At 36.2% G+C, this 17,315-nt stretch overlaps 1 protein-coding gene across 1 annotated transcript in view; it reads right to left on the bottom strand.

Moving 5' to 3' along the window:
• The window catches only part of PDGFC (platelet derived growth factor C), a 117,817-nt gene that overhangs the window by 4,030 nt on the left and 96,472 nt on the right, over positions 1 to 17,315 (bottom strand). The window contains exon 4 of the mRNA XM_084285429.1: positions 3,799 to 4,006. Coding sequence (XP_084141555.1) covers positions 3,799 to 4,006 — 208 coding nt within the window. The remainder of the gene's footprint in view (positions 1 to 3,798; positions 4,007 to 17,315) is intronic.

Below are 17,315 nucleotides of genomic sequence, written 5' to 3'. Positions count from 1 at the left end.
GTGAAGGGTAAGTTAAACACACTGAAGCCTTTTCTCTGCTGACATTTACAGTGAATGCCAAGCTGGTGCACTTCATTCCATCACTATCAGGTTAACATAGGCTCCTAAATAAACAATCTGATTTTTAAAAGTGAGGAGTGTGTAATAAGTCCAATAAAGTTACTGATAGGGCACCACTCTGCCTCCCACACTGCAAGAGCATTCCTTGGAGAAAGCTGAGAGGGGAGCAGGGAAAAAGAGAGACAAAACTTACTGGGGAGAGATCTGCTGTGAGAAATTAAAAATGATTTAAGTTCTTCTGATCAACTAATAGCTCCAGGCTGAGTCATTTAGAGGATGGACATGCCTACCTCCGTTAATCTAGGACTGTGGAATGGAGAACTTTCTCCTGTTACATTTTCAAATGTGTAAGAAGTGAATCGTCTGAATGAGGATAAAATGCCTCGTACACAAGAGAAATGCTAATTCTGTTATGCTTTCTACTGGTAGATTTCTACAGAGGCTGAAGTTGCCTGGTACAGTGAACTTCAAGAGGCTACGCTTATGTATCCTAACACAACTTCTGGTTGGCCCTTCACCATGAGAAGCTGAAAGGAGAAGTTGGGCACTGCTGCCTTTTTTCCAGCAAGGCAGCTGATCCACAGGAGAGGGATGCCTGTGTGGCATTCAGCTTTCCTGATAACTCCTGTCTTTTCACAACAGAAAAAGAATGCATCAATTTCCTGGAACTAGATACAGTAATATAATAGAGAAAAGGGCAATGTGTTAAAATAAGCAGGAAGTGTATTGCACATTTTGCCCCAGAATTGGAATGAATTTGAATGTACCCCCCTCAGACCTACAGGCCCAAATTTTAAAAAAGATTCTGTGCAAGAACTCATTCAGCTCTTGGCCACTAACTTTTAGCATCTGTTGTTGTAACGGTGGGCTTCAGGAGATATGAAAAATGTCATATTTTGTTGCCATGCTTTATAGTGTACAAAGGTATATTGCTATTATACCTTACAATGAACCCTTGCCCTACCTTATGTAATTCAATTCTATTAAAAGGTCTGTGGCAAATTTATCTAGTGCTTATATAATCACTTCTTTGAAGTGTGTGAATGAAGCTGTTATTTTTTCAAAGAGTATCTGTCTGTCCAAAATTTATTTTAACACACTGTGGGCATGAAGCTAGATGAGAGAATGTATATATTCCCTTAAAAGTGTTTACTTAACCACAATAAAAGGTTATGTGGATTTCCCAAGTGCACTGAGTTACAGTACCTGTTATAATGTGAACATTTAAACACTCTTTCAACTTGGCTTCCACTCATGTATCACGTTTGACAGAACAGTCAAAGTTCTTTTGTTCAGCACTAGCTCAGGAGGAATGGAAGGTTCTGAAGTAGCACATGAATGGAAAACACTAACATAAAAATAAGGGGAGCAACAAGGGGGGAGCAGAGAAAAATGTAAGTGCAACTGTCTAGCATCTTCTTGGACTTGTATCTAGTACCACAGTGAACCCTTCTTCTCCCGAGTTTTTATTTTTATTTTTTCCAGGTGGAAATCATGGTTGCGACACTTGTGTGTGGGCACAGATAGTAACAGAATGGTTTGAGTTCTGAAGCATCTTGGAGATGTTCTTGGGAGTGTACCTTCTTACTGGCTCCTACAATAGCACAGGGATTTTACAAAATTGGTTCCCATGCAATTTTTGGACCGCAAACAAGGAGTACAGAATAAAAATCACTTAACGTTTATGCTAGAAAAATATCTACTAAGTACCATGGTTGTATTTTGTCTCTGTTCTTCGTAAAAAAAATGCAGAATATGGCCTGATGATTATGCAAATATTTCTGTGGGAAGCGATGCAATCATTTTTTGCACTGTAATATATATTTTATTTTAAAGTATGTTTAATATTATAAAAGAATTCAGGACTATACTTAGACATCAAAGCTTGGTGCTTCTTCTTTCCTGGCTATAAGTTTTTGGAAACATTTTATCCAGAGAAAACATCAGACGTAGAAGTTCTGTGGAATTTAGGTTATCTAAATATAGTTTTTCATACAAATTATTAAGTAGGAATAGAGGACAATACTATTCTCTGCATAAAATAACACACACTTTCAATTAGACTTTCATCTGATCTAGATGTAAACTGGTATTTACCAGTTAACCAGTACAGTAATTTGTTTTTTACACTGAAATATTGCAAAAACAAACAAACAAACAAAAAAACCTTATATTTAACTATAGGAAAGTAATTTCCTATAATTAGGAATAAGGAAGAAAACAAAACAAAACAAAAACAAAAAAAAAATAGGGCATGCACTTCTCCCAAACATTTCTTAAGAAAGTTTTAAAATACAGCAAATATGCCACTGAAAGGAATAACAAACAAAACAAAACAAGACAAATAAATAGTTTGCTTTCCCTATCTATTGAATAGACCTAGCAGTTAATATTATGTCATCTCAACTGGACATATTTTCTGCCCCAAGCTATTAAATTACACAGTAATGCAGTCTGAGGGTGGTCTCTTCAAGATGAATGTGGCAATAGCGTGATATGTTTATTCAGTTGAAAAACCTATTTCAGCGTCTAATTAGAAGACTTTAAAAGATTTACTCTGATAGTTTCTTTCAAAGATATGTCTTGCAGGGAGTCATTTTTGTCTATATAGATGTTATCCAACACCTGCATTTTAGTTTATGTAAGGTTTCACAAATTACATTTTGTTTTTCTCCCACTTACTGCATGCTCATGGCATACATTTGGTAAATACGGAAACCCTTTAATTAGGAAAGCATTAAATGACTATCTGAAAGACATAGTCCACTGCTGGAAGCTTTTACAGAGACTTCCTCCTCTTTGACTCTTGATTTAGTTGTTGTGTGCATAGCTGTAGCAACAGAGGTAGGGATGAAAGACTGATTTTTAGGCTCTGATCCAAGAATCAGCTGTCAGAAAATTAAATTTGAGTTACGAAAGGTTTCGTCCCCTCCCTTTTCTTGCTGATCAGACAATAATCTAGTCTACATTTGCTAAGAGAGGACTCTGTTCAGTTACTCCCGTTTGTCATCATTTTCTTGCTGTGTGGTGGGCAAGGAAGGAGGTATTGTCTGTGTGCTATCCATGCACATGGAATCCATAAAGATGAAATAGTGGGCAGCATCTGGATCACATGTTGTGGAAAATGCAAAAATGTCAAATGTAGATGGAAGAAAATGAGTTGCTGAACAAGAAACAGCTCCACAACTCTCAAAATACATAATCTATTTTACATGTGATTAATGAAGTTGAAATCTCTATGGTCAAACTGGACAAGGACAGTGACTTCATGAGGTATCACCAAAGATAAATATTTAGTTCACGTGATGTAGGGACTGGAACAATTCTAACAAAAAAAAAAAACAGTTGTTCATACAATACAGTAAATGTATCAATCAAAGCAAAAATGTTATCCTTCATAAAAAAAGAAATCCACAAAGCTAGATTACATCACTCAGCCAGGATGCCCTGCCACTCTGTGGAAAAGAAAGAGCTCTCAGTGCCCTACAGAAAGGTACCCTTTCTGCTTATATTTTTTTCACTCTGTTACTTTATACTTCTAAGTTCCTTTAAGCTCTATGTTTAGCCATTGTCCTTTCTCAGATACCATGATCATAAGAATAGCTAACAATAATGATCTCTAATGTATTCCTTTCTTAGAATCAAATGTTTGAGGTTGAAGAATGCTCTTAATTACTGTTTCTTCATCAAAAAGCAAACCTGTAGAAAACTGCAAGGCCAAACAGAAAAGTAATTTACCTCTTGATTTTCTTCCATGAATATATGCCTTTCCAAGAAGTTGCCACGTTGGCCTGTACAAGTCTTCCAAATCCAGCTGCCACCGATCTGGCTCAAGGTACCGGATAAGTTCTTCCACAGTACTAAATCCAGCAACGGCATTGTTTAATACATCTAATGGTAAAGCTGACGGGGGTAGCAATGATGGGCTAGGTGCTTCTGTGTGGTGCTGCAATCAAAGCCAAGAGAAGAGTACCAGTCAGAGGTTTAATGGATCTGCTTTGATAAAGTATTGTACTTTATTAAGTTACATAGCTGGGAAAGTTTATAAGTGGCTAGTTTGTTTCCAATGCACAGTTTACCTAATAAGACAAATGACAAGAGTCAAAAAGTGCCTAATTATTCTTCAGCGATAAGTGTAAACAACCTTCCACAAGACAGCTTTCCCTCTTCTTACATTCCTAGCCTTAAAGATAGCATGCTGCTATACCTGTTCTTTGAAGAAGTTCACTAAGTGATGGACAAAATTTTAGAAACAGAACAAAGAGTGACTGTGAAAACATGGCCCCATTAAGCACCAGTTATGTTTCATACAATGCTACGAATTATGTTTCTGGTTAAACAATACTTAACAGTAGTAACATCTGACATTGCTATAAGTATCTCTCCTAAGAAAAAAAAATATTCTGAAAAATATCAAAGGTAAGTACCTTTGATAAAAGGTAAGTACCATACTTATATGCTGAAATTCAGTACTATAAAAAATCTCTGTACTTTCCCGCAGCACAAACTTACTGACAAACTTGCACTTGCTGGTTCAGGGGCACTCAGCAGCAGGCAATTTGAGCAAAGTGAGTTTTCTGATTTTGTTCACTCTACTATCCATTTAAAAACTATTTACTGATTTGCATTTTTCAAAAGAATAGAAAAAGGCAGAAAGGGAAACCTAGGCAGAAAGCTCTACAAACGTTACATCCTAAGGCAATTTATCTAAGGACTGCATAAGGAGGAGTAAAGATTTGAACCTATTGCTGATTTAGGAGACAGGAAGGACAAGGAATCTTCAGTTAAATGCATAATGTTATGTGTGCATTGCTGCCCTCAACTGTGGTGCATGCAAGAGGGGAAAATTTATTCACTATAAGCACAGTCAAGCTTTGGAGGAGGCTGCCCAGAGAGGCCATGCAGTACCCACTTCAAGAGGTTTTCACTGCCTGACTTAGGGTTGAAACCCTGAGCTCAGAGCTCAGGGTTTAATTTATTTATTTTAATAATTTAAATTACATCTATTTAATATAAGTAAAAATATAAATATGCGTATATAATTCCTCAGCAGACTTAGTGTCTAAATGGCACTCTTGGTACTCCAATGTGAAGTGTAAACATACTTTGTAAGAGCAGTTGTGTTTCTTTACCTTTTCAAAATGATCACAGAAATAGACTGATAAGGAATTTCCAGCTAGGCAAGAAAAAATATTTAATAAAATAACCCTCGCAGCACTGCATACTAGGTAGCAGTTTTCTAAAATACATATGCCTACCGTAGCTGTATTTCATACCAATAAATATTTTTTCCTTTCTGTGCTCTCAGTTTTGTTATACATACATTTTTGCTTTTGGCTGAATCTGAGGTTGAAGGGGCAGCAAATGGAAGTAAACCACCACACCCTTCCTATTTTTTGCTTCAAGGGCTTGTCTCTGTCTTCAGGAACTACAGGGACTAGAATGATCTGTTCTGTTTTTTAGCTGTGAGTCTTGTAAAGATAACACAAAACATAAATCTAATGTACTGGTATTAGTAACTTTAGTGTATATTCATCTTCCTTTTCTAATCATATTTTCAATAGTGTGAGTGAAATGGTTGCTTCCCATTCTGGATGAATGTGGAGTTCAAAACGCTGAAGTATTTCTTTCCCTCTTCTATCCAATGCCCGTATTAAAAAAAAAAATAACATGTTGATACCTCTATTAGGTTATGATAATAAAGCAACAGATTCTGGTCTATAATTTAAATATTTGCTCGTGGCAAAACATACTACTCAGCAAGTTTCAAAATAGTGCTGTGACACTGTAATTCAGCTGGTCAAAAAAAATTACATTTTTTCTTCCTGTTTTTCTCCACAATGTTGTATTTGTTAGCAGGCACATTTCCTGGTTTGAAAGTGCGGGGTTTTGCTAAGGGGAAAAATAAAGTAAGGCACAAATGGTAGAACTAGTACCTGAAGAAAAAAATTCTTCTATTTTGTTTCCAGATGATGAATTTACTACAGTGTCTCACCTATACTGACAACTTTTGTTTGCAAATCAAACAGATGAATTCCGGATGAAAATCTGTTGATCTAGAATCTATTTTCACATTTCACAACCTCAAACATGCACACTTAGCAATATATACATAGAAACTAATCCATCAGTCTATGTTATTCTGGATTCAGTAGGCATTTACCAGAGTTAAAATATTATGAGGAAATGGTGAATCATCATGCTTAACAGTAGCACAATTAAAGTTGTCATCACTTTCTCATCATTCTCATAGCAAACCAAACATGAAGAAAAATTAACTGAAACAGCAAAATTGCACAGCTTTTTTGAATAAAGATCAAGATTAATGATGTATTTCCCAATAATCCTAGTCAATTTAAATCAAATAGTTAAAACTTATCATAGATAATCAATATCGTAAAACTACATGCTGTAATTTATGACATAACAGCCTTTATGAAATTTCAATTGATAAACTTAAATATAAACGTTAATTAAAAGTATACTCTACATTCCTTTTACTTGCTAATAAGTATTACATTTGTTAGTTAAATCTTTTGGACAGAAAAGGACAGCAAAAATGGTACTCCTTCCTTTGACTAAAGTAATCTGTTGGAATTTTATCCAATTTACAGTTTCACTCAGTTTTCTCAAAGTTTTTTTCTGTCCCATGCATCCTTGATTAATATCAATATTTTAGGCTTGAGACCACCTTTTTATTTTTATGCCTGAAGATGCATAATTCTCCTGAAGACAGATTTTGAAAAACACCTCAACAAGGTTCTTATTTCAATGTGATTCCTCTTGTAAACAAAACACTCTACAGCTTTTGTTTCTGTGCCCAGGAAACAATTTCAATTTACTTTAATATGAATAAAGATGCTTAAAACCAAGATAGCGCCAAGAGTTGTGTCTTTACTGTTAATAAAAATGATTGAGGATGAAAACCAGAGCAGAAAACTTAGGATTTCTGCTACCCTGTAGAACAGCCAAGGACGACAATTAGTGTTGGAACAAAAAGAATTTTCTGTAGGTCTGTTTATATTGTATTTCTGTGTGTGTACTTGACTCTATCAAAACAAACACCTTATAGAAATTCCCTAAGGTGTTTACAAGTGTGAAAAAAAGGCAAATAGACCAAATTTAGGCAACAGTTTAAGATACTGGCTTGGAAAAGAAGTAGGAAATAATATGAAGTCTTCACAGAAGTATCCAGCCCTGACAATTATATTTAACAATAGGCCTCTGGAAGAAACCTAGGGAGTAAAATTCACATTATTGAACTCAGAACACAAGTTATGCCCTGTTGAAGGAATCAAAGCTACCTCCTTTCCCAAAGAAAAAAGTGTATGACACATACATGGAACATACAAGGCAGCACCCATCAGTGAAGCAGCAAATCTGAATAAAACCCTGCAACATGTGAATTTCAAATTACCCAGCTGAAGCTAAGACCTACAGGATGAAGTAGCATGCAGCCTAACTTAAATACCTGTGATCCATTTCTTGTTCTGACATGTATTTCCTTAGCATATAATTTAGGCCACAGCTTCATGGCGGAAAGCATCTGGCAGCAGCAGCTCCTTGTTATGTCAGCATGACTGTGTATGTGGCTGCATCATAAACAAGAACTGATCTTTCTAAAGAAGAACATTTCTCCTTTCCATTTTTCTTTAACCACAAGCTTATTCACAGCGCAGACCTCCAACAGCTAAACCATCACAACCAAAAGCACAGTGGCCACTAACACAAACATTATTAGGTTCGCTCTGGCCCCAGGAATTTCATACCATGGAAGCTGCCTCACAGCCTCATCAAATCTTTAAAGTAAGCATAATGGCAATTCCTTGGTATCACAAGCTCCATGAGAGAAGGGATACAATAAACATTTATTAGATACTCAGCATTTTATCTGAAGAATCCATAAGTATTTTAGACAGATGAAGAGCAAAACTCTGGATATTAAACAGTATGTTTAGCCTTTCATCTTCTGCTGCTATCCATGTGCTATTCCCTTGCACAGAATCTGCTTCAAGGATCAACCATTCAGAACAAAACAGCACTCGCCTACCACTACACCAGAGAAGCTCTTAAGCACCACCTGCAATCTAAGCAAAGCCTTCCTCAAAGGTCCTGCCTCATAGGTACTGACTGTCAAGGTCCTGGTACTGCCCCTCTCCAGTCAGAAAAGAAAGATGTAATTTTGTTAGGTTGCTGCTGCCAAGAGTGATGAATTTCATGTTTAACAATTCAACCACTGAGTTAAGACTGGAACAACAAAAACAAGTGAGTCAAATACTTGGCAGGACAGGACATTTACAAGTAGTGAATAATGTGTCTACAGAAAATTTCGTCTCTGCAGAAGAAATCCCTTTTTTCACTTCTTTTCTTGAAGGAAACATTGTCAAGAAGTTCCTGAGTGAAAACCCATTCATCAGTTGGCACAATTTGGAGAAACTATTAAATATCAGTGTGGTTTCATCAGGCTTGAAGGCACTCTGTAACAACAAAAAAGAATTCAGAGGAATCTCCCTTCCTCCCAAAATCAACGACAATCAGTACTTTGAAGGAAATAACATATATCTTCTAATGAAATATCCTTACAGCTTTTATTATTATTATTATATAAGAACAGATTCAGAAGTATGCTATTAAAACTAGAAGTACATGCACATTCCTGTAACACAATGAAGAAAGGCTATTTTATTCATTTATAATCACAGGTAGCCCTCCTATTACCATCATTATAAGCTAGAGGAAGAGCAGATATCCAGCTCAGAAAGAGTTTGCCCTGAGGACACAGAAGCTTCTTGGCATAATAGTAACTCTTTCTTTCTCTTCTCCCATAAATAGATGCAGTAGTGACTCCAAAAACCATCTAAAAATCATTGCCTATCTGAAAAGAATAAACTTACTTGTGCTCATGTAAATAGTACAAGAAAGCTAATCCTTTTGTGAAAGTGTGTCAAGCAAGGATGCTCAGTATCTGGGCTGGTGGGCAACCACCAAAGCAGGTTCCAGGATCTGTCTCTTGCATCCAGCAAAGAAAAAGAAGGAGGAAAGGCAGGTGACCCATTTAGGCTGCCAAAGCCATGTAGTAAGGCAATCGTGTTAACCTGCATGTGACAGAGATATAAGCCAGGAAGGCTGGGGCAGTTCCTGCCCATTGCAGCACTTGCTGCTTTTGCTGAAGTTGCTATTAAATACAGAATCACAGAATCACCTATGTTGGAAGAGACCTCCAAGATCACCTAGTCCAACCTCTGACCTAACACTAACCAGTCCTCCACTAAACCACATCACTAAGCTCTACATCTAGCCATTTTTTAAAGACCTCCAGGGATGTTGACTCAACCACTTCCCTGGGCAGCCCATTCCAATGTCTAACAACCCTTTCGGTAAAGTTCTTCCTAATATCCAACCTAAACCTCCCCTGGCGCAACTTCAGCCCGTTTCCCATCATCCTGTCACCAGCCATGTGGGAGAACAGACCAACCCCCACCTCGCTACAGCCTCCTTTAAGGTACCTATACATATTGACACAGGACAACAGAGCCTCCCGCAAGCTCCCTAATTTTTCTCATCTAAGCCTCTCTTCATATGCATCCAGGCCTTTCCTTTTATCTCAGTGAGACCCTTACTTTCTGAGTATCCAGGGAAGGCTTTCCAAACTCTACATCAGTAGTTTTTTTAAATGGTCTTTAAGTTGTACACCATTTCTACTCTTGTTTCCATAATCTCCAACAGAAGAAAGGTCACAAGGGAAAGTGAATGGATTGCTTCCTGTCTGTCTTGTCCTGTCACAAGCGTGAACAAAGGAATAAAGACAAATAAAAGTAGTGTTGGGAGCAGCCTAACATTTCCTCAGGTTAGCTGACAGTGTTGAGATAAAATATATTTGGAAAAGTCCCACATATTCCCCCAAACAGAGTTTCTGTGCCGTTCACGGAATTGTAATGGTGATGGAAACAACTGGGACGTGCTCTCAAGGAAATTGGCTGCATGAAAATTGCACAGGATGTCACTAATCATCAGCTTTCTTCCTGCAAATCACAGCTTTTTGCCTGAAGCCTGTGCACCTTCACACCCTTTGAAATACATGGCATAGGAGAGAGAATCACTCATCTGAAGCCAAAACTGACACCTACCTAGAGCAAGTTCGTGAACTCTCAGAGGATGACATCGATAACAATAATTTCTGGAAGCCATTTTCAAAAAAACTTTACTGATTTACTTTATTCTCTTCCTACGTTAATTATCTGTAATCACATATGTATATATGTGTGTATATATGTACAAAAATACATTTTGCTTTTTCCTGTGTTCACATGTATCAGAAATAATCCACACTAACTCATTTAGAAAATTAGAAGGTGGCAAAAAGAAGAAAATTAAAGCTCACAGTATTGTATTCATGATAAGGCCTTCCACACAGTGCACTTCGTTGTGGTAACTGTAGTGTCTCCTACTCTTATGAAGTGCCTACACAAAGTATCCTTCTTGGATTTGGCTGCATGGAGTTACTGAATTTTTCAGTGTATCTGGATAAGTCTCAGTGAAGCAGCACACAGTATTTCATCAGGAATTCATAACCAGTACAAAATTACAAAATTACCAAAATCCTCTGATGGTATTACTACAAAATAATTCCGTGACTCTTGCATTCTTTTGGGCAAGAACTTCACTGATTTATTCTTTCTTTCAGTTAAGGAGAGGAGACAGGCCATTCTACTTGAAACTGCATCACCAGTATCTCTGGCAAATGCAGAGGTCTCAAACCATGACATGTACAATGTCTGCTCGCCCTAGAATCCATAAAGCTTGCAGACTCAGACTGCTAGTAGTTACAAGAGGAGTCAATTTTGATACCTTTCTACCTTTGCCGTGGGTTTTTACCATATTTGCTTACTTGTGGCCATAGTACTGAATGATAAAAGATTCTAGACAGAAGACCCAAAGAAATGTAAGATCTCTTGTGACTCAGATGTATTTTGACTCAGTAGCCAAATGCTCAGATTTATGTTGAACGTGTGTCCTGACATACTGAGCTGAACAAAGAGCATTTAAAAGCAAACACAGTGCTGCAATGAATCAGGCCTAGAAGGACAGAACAAGTCATGGCACAAACTATCTCCATGACATAGAAAGTTTCAAAGTCAAATCGCTATGTCAGTTTTCATCTGCAGTCCTTCCATCAAATAATTTGTCTTTTTTGTTGTTGTTGTTCCTGTTTTCAGATTATTGCTGATATGCAAACTAACTTAAGGTATGTAATCCTTGGGGTTTTGTTCCTATAAAGTATATTTGTGAAAGTTTAATATCTAAACCATAACTACTCCCAAAACCTTAATCCTTCGTAAGCACTAGCTTCTTGTTTATAAATCCCTCTCTTCTAAATAAGACTTTAAAGGAAATTTACAGTGAGCTCTCTTCACTCCGTGCAAGAAGAGCCATAAGAAAAAGAATCTCTATGTTTCTCTTGTGCTCAAATAGTGATTAAGATAGTAGTGTACTTTTGTTCATAGCGACACTTTGGACTAAAATATTATTTCCTGGGCATACAAAGATATTTGAATGGAAGACTAGAAAGCTGAATAAGTTTTTTTTTTAACACTTGAATAAATAAACCCTTTGTAAACCCTTGATAGCCTTATAAACCCTTATAATAACCCTTGGTATATTTTTATTCATTACATGTTATTCTCTGGAATGTCCTATTTTGATGAATACCATCTTAAACCTGCAATTCCTTCCTACAAGGGAAGTCTTATAAATTATGTTATATATCAAATACTGAGAGAGAAAAAAAAAAAATGCTTTTCTGAGTATTATGATCTCATTATAAATAAATTATTTTTTTCAGTTCAGACCAAAACTCAAATCTAATGCACAGAAATCCTTGGCCCCAATATTTAGCTGAATGTTTGTGGAAAGGTAGAACTAAAAGAATACCAATTCAAATTAACTTATTTCACTGAAGCTTTGAAAGCATGCAAGTCCTGTATGCATACGTGCTGTAGGCTGAAATGGGGAAAAGTTTACTCTTCAAGTCAAGGGAAGATTTGCAACAGAACAATCCAAATTATGCTTTAGATATGAAATTATCATCTAAATGGAGGAATAGTATTGTTGGACAAGCAGTAATGTAAAGTCTCAGTGCACAAACAAGTCAATGAAAAAAATCCTATAACCGCAAGCTTACTGTTCAGTAAGCATTTAGACATAGCAGACGGAACGTTAGCTCTTACTGCAAATTGGGTTACTGTGATTATTAATCACCTCATTTATATACACACCCAAAATTCATACAGGAAACGCACTTGCATCTGTTACATTTATGATTTATAGAAGGATTTTGTTGTTCTGTACACAAAGCTCTAGTTCTTGCTTGACAGACAGTTGTTTACAAGAACTAAACAGTCAACACAAGTGCAGTTGTTCTGAATAGAGGATGTGGTCAGCCATAATTAAAGGACATCATGTTTGCAGATGTATTTTTTTTTTAATTGCTCGTTTAAGTCAAAATATGTGGATACTTATAAAAAGATTAACCAAACGGAACAACAGCAAGTGTTTGGAGTCAGGGAATGAACTTTTTTCTCTAAGTTCCCCTTAGGTATTAGAAATGGGTAGTTGTTTTTAAGAAAATGTTTACTTTTCCCAGTAAGTTCATAGGAGGTTCATCAAATGTTAAACACTAGGAATGACTGTTTATTACAACTGGAAAGTGTATTTGGCAAGGGCAATGAAAATGACTTCCACAGTATATGCAATTTTAAGGTGATCCTTCAGTATACATACTAAATTGCATTCCACAACAGGTTTCTGTTCATTTCATATCACAATAAAAGGAACACACCCAACATTCCTGTACAGCAGATACTGCAAATCAGAGCTTGTCCTGCCTTGAAGGTAAAAAGTCCTTGAACAAAAAAATTACTTTGCAAGGAATGAACCTCAGCTCTGTCCTCATGTATCATTCCTTAGTGTCATCAAACATGCTATAGATTTAGCATATCAGGATTTGTGAAGAAAAGTAATTTCTATAAATTTGCTTTATATGTATTATATACATCATAATCTAATGACCCTCTGCCCAAAGGTAGAGGCTATGACTGCATTGACCATGTAGAGATTATCACACTGTTTGAATAAGCCAGACTTCAGATCTGAGCTAGCTTTTGCAGTCCTATACAACTAGCCGTAATAGTGTTCTAACATGCTTGTAATGTCCAGCTGTATCACTCTTACCTCCATATTTTCTACTATATCTCTCATCTAATGTGACTTCAATATATATATATTTTATAAATTATGCAGACAAAATGTGTGATTACACAATAATTAAAAGGCACAATAGTTTGGAAATGTATGCTTAAATAGAGAAATTTCTCTTCCTAAGAAAAACGTATTCCAAAACAACTTGCATTTAGAAGTAAAAAATATAATTGTAAACAGAAGTTTGAAATCCTAAGCACTCTAGTAGAAGTCCTGGAGTAGAATAAACAGAGGTACAGGAAACCAGAAATTGTAACAAGAAATAGAAGACAATGTGAACCTGTAATGAAGAAGGCAGATCTCATTCAGATGTATTCAGAACAGCATCATAACACTACACTACTGAGCAGCCAGAGGTGTCTTAGCTGAAATACAATGTTCAGTTTTATCTACAGCATTTTTAAGATACAGGCAGACAGAAAACACTCAAAGAAAGAAAAAAAAAAAAAAAAAAAAAAAAAGGAAGAAGAAAAAGATAACATGAAATACGATAAGATTGAGTGATACAAGTTTCTTTAATCTAGACTGACAGGAGATGTGATAACAAACATGTAACAGGGCATCAGATGATCAGCTGTTCCCTAGTCCATCAATGACAAGAAATAAGATTTATGTTGGGAAAAAAAATATCATAATATGTAAAGCAGTGCAACAGATGATTGAGCAGATCTGTGAAATCTTTACCCCTGAACTTCAGGAACAGTATAAATATATAGCAATAATAAACTGTCTATCTAATCCCTTCTAAGAGTGGGAGAATGGCTCAGAAAAGATCCTACCCAAATTCCCTTCTAGCCTTGCCTTTCTGTATTCTGTATTACACAGAATCTATCTGGTAACCATGTAGTTTCAACAAAACATGTAAGATTATGCTGAGGAAAATCCTGAATTTTAGAAACAAACTAATGCTAAATCATTTTTATATTTACTCCGTTGACTAGATATAACCCCAATTCTTCTGTATACACAATCAAACCGTACTGCACTTTTTTCCTGTCAGTGATTATTTCTCCTTTTGTACATTTTAACCTATTTTAAACCTTAAAAATTGTTATATTAATGCTGTAATAAAAAGCAGTAACTGCATGCCTATATACTTAAACATAGAATATCTGGTGGGAAAAATATATTTTTTGTTTGCATGTCAGCTCACACACCTTTATTCATATGAGAATATGGAAATTAATAAAACTACTTCCAATTTTAAACTTTAATTTGGCTACTTTTTCTTGAAGAAAATGAGAGAGTCACAGGTTATAAACAGGACTTCAGAGGAACAGGTTTTTAATAAAAGTTGGTTGGTTGGGAGCAGCAGAAGTTCCTTTGGCAGTATCATTTACAATTTCTTTGAAACCTCAAAATAGTATGTAATATAACCCACTTAAGAAGATGGTTTTAGCATCAGCCATAAAGTAAAAGTAGACACATTTCTTCCATGCTCTATTTTTTCAATCTGAATGGCTGCTACTTAAAACAGAGCCTTGAAAGATGGTTTGAAAGCAGACAGCTTCATTCTATTTCAGGTACTTTCCCATGAAGTTTTGTGCTGCTTGCAGCATGAACAAATCCATTAAATTAGAATAGGTTGAATTTTAAGGCACCGCTGCAAGTAACTGCCTCAACCTGCTTCTTGGTATTATTAAAAAATATATATATATTAAAATAAATAGCCTAATTACTTTTATTATAATACATAAATATACAATGTTTTCTTTTGCACATGCAATTCCTTCTCAGCCCTTTCTCTTAGACATGTAAACAAAGACGGAAGGGAAATCTGCCAAGTAGTAAACCTATGGTATTAACAAATCCAATGTGTTGTAGAGCAAAGTCTGATTCTCCTGAAGACTGCTAATAAATCAATCAATTTTCATTTAAGCCTGACAGGTGTTTGGTTATAACACTGCCACTGTCTTCAGGTGTGGTCAAATTATCCCCAACTTTTCTGGTCAACAAGACCAAGTCTTGATTATTTTTAACTAGGTCTTGCTAACGTAATATGAGTAAAACTGGCACCCTCTAACAAAAATGTTTGAAAAATCATGTTATCTTGTCAACCAGGCCATTAATTTTCCTCATCAAGTTTTAAGAGAGACTATTCAGGTTATCGATTATGGCCCCAATCCTACAAGCAGAATTGCTAGTACTATCATGCTGACTTCATGGGATCTTGTCTGTCAGATGGTTGCATCTCCTTTCAGGTTAGTTCTCCATTCTTGCACACTCCAAGACACTTGCGTGTCTTGTAACACACCAGTTATCTGCACAAGAAAGGATGTGCCACACACTGACATAACACTGCACTAATTCTAATCCTTTAACAGAGCACTGTCCTATGATATAAACACAGCGAGTTGTTCTATTCCAAAGCAGTAATTTTAGTAAAAGTTGCAAAGCCTTCTGCAAGGTCATTGTTCATTTAATTTCTCATGGACCCTTTTAAAAATTGTTGTTAACATCTGTTTGAAAATTAATATTTATACACTTAAACATACTTTTCTGCTTTCATTTTTTGCTAGAGTTTGTCTACACTTACATTATTTTCTTCCTCAGTCTCCTATTTTCCTGTTCAATGAATCAGGAATACTGGGTGTTTCTGATGATTTCATGGAGAATATATGGAACTAATTACAGAACACAGACATCAAAAACTGTGGTTTTCTAAGCTTTAATTAACTGCGGTTTCATGGGCTGCTATTCATCACAACCTAGGAAGTGGTTCAATGTGGGGTTTATTATCAGTTTAAATAGTCAAAGTGTGAAGCATTGATTCCACCTGAATTTTCCAGCCCATAAAAAACATGGTTTTCTGTGAACTGCAGACATTGTTTACATTCTGTTGAATCCAACGTTACATAAAGTCATTTATTGCATTAGCGTACCAGACTGAAAGATCTGGTGAGATCTTTCAAACCACAAGATATCTATTGATCCAGACAGAAAGGGTGCCTCAGAGCCATATGATCACAAAGGTTGAGACCAAACCTTTTCTCTACAGATATCACTTGAATGCTTGACAAAACAGTTTCAGATACAAGACAAATAAGAAGTGATAGTAAAAGAATTGAAGTGATAGTAAAAAGGCATGTTTTAGAAGTACTGCAGGTGGGATTTCTTCCACATGACCTGCAAATTGAAGCCCCATGAAATAATCTTTTGTTTAGATAACAGAAACCAATTCAGAAGGTTCTCAATACCAAAGATGATGTGTAATTGAGAGGTACTGCAAAAATTATACTTAAGAAGCCATGTCAAACAAGTCACCTAAAATGACTACAACGACTACTGTGCTTTGATGAAGAAAGAGTCAATCTACTACTTTGAGAAAATCTTTTCTCTGTAAACAGTCATATAGGTAAGACCTATATGACCTATATGACCAGTCATATAGGTAAGACCTGTTTGCTGAGGTGCTGTTATCATCATGTTCTTAGCTTTCTCCATTATATACTCATATACCACAGAATGGTTTGAGTTGGAAGGACCCTTAAAGACCATCCAGTTCCAACCCCCTGCCATGGGCAAGGACACCTCCAACCAGCCTAGGCTGCCCAAAGCCCCATCCAGCCTGGCCTTGAACACCTCCAGGGACGGGGCATCCAGAGCTTCTCTGGGCAACCTGTGCCAGTGCCTCACCACCATCTGAGTGAAGAATCTCTTCCCAATATCTAATCTAAATATTACCTAAATACACAACTTAATTTAAAACAGTTTTGTATCTTTATCTGTGCAGTCCCGCTGGACAAACATGATGATTTGCATGAATGAAAATTAGTAACAGGATATGTCAGTATAATCCACTTGGGGAATGGGAGAAGAATTGTCATTTCAAGTACATCACTATAAAGTTAATATAAGTTGACTGAATTCATATGGATTAAAAATTCCCTCTCTAAAATTATACTTGAGTTTAAAAGTCAGAAGAGAACATTTTGACATTTAAAGTTATATTGTCTGCTCAAACAACAGGGATGTGGATTACCTTAACAAGAACTGCG

Source organism: Netta rufina (assembly GCF_964035555.1).
Source record: "Netta rufina genome assembly, chromosome: 4".
Taxonomy (NCBI): domain Eukaryota; kingdom Metazoa; phylum Chordata; class Aves; order Anseriformes; family Anatidae; genus Netta; species Netta rufina.
The sequence above is the reverse complement of the archived record's forward strand: the minus strand, read 5'-3'. Positions and strand labels throughout refer to the sequence as shown.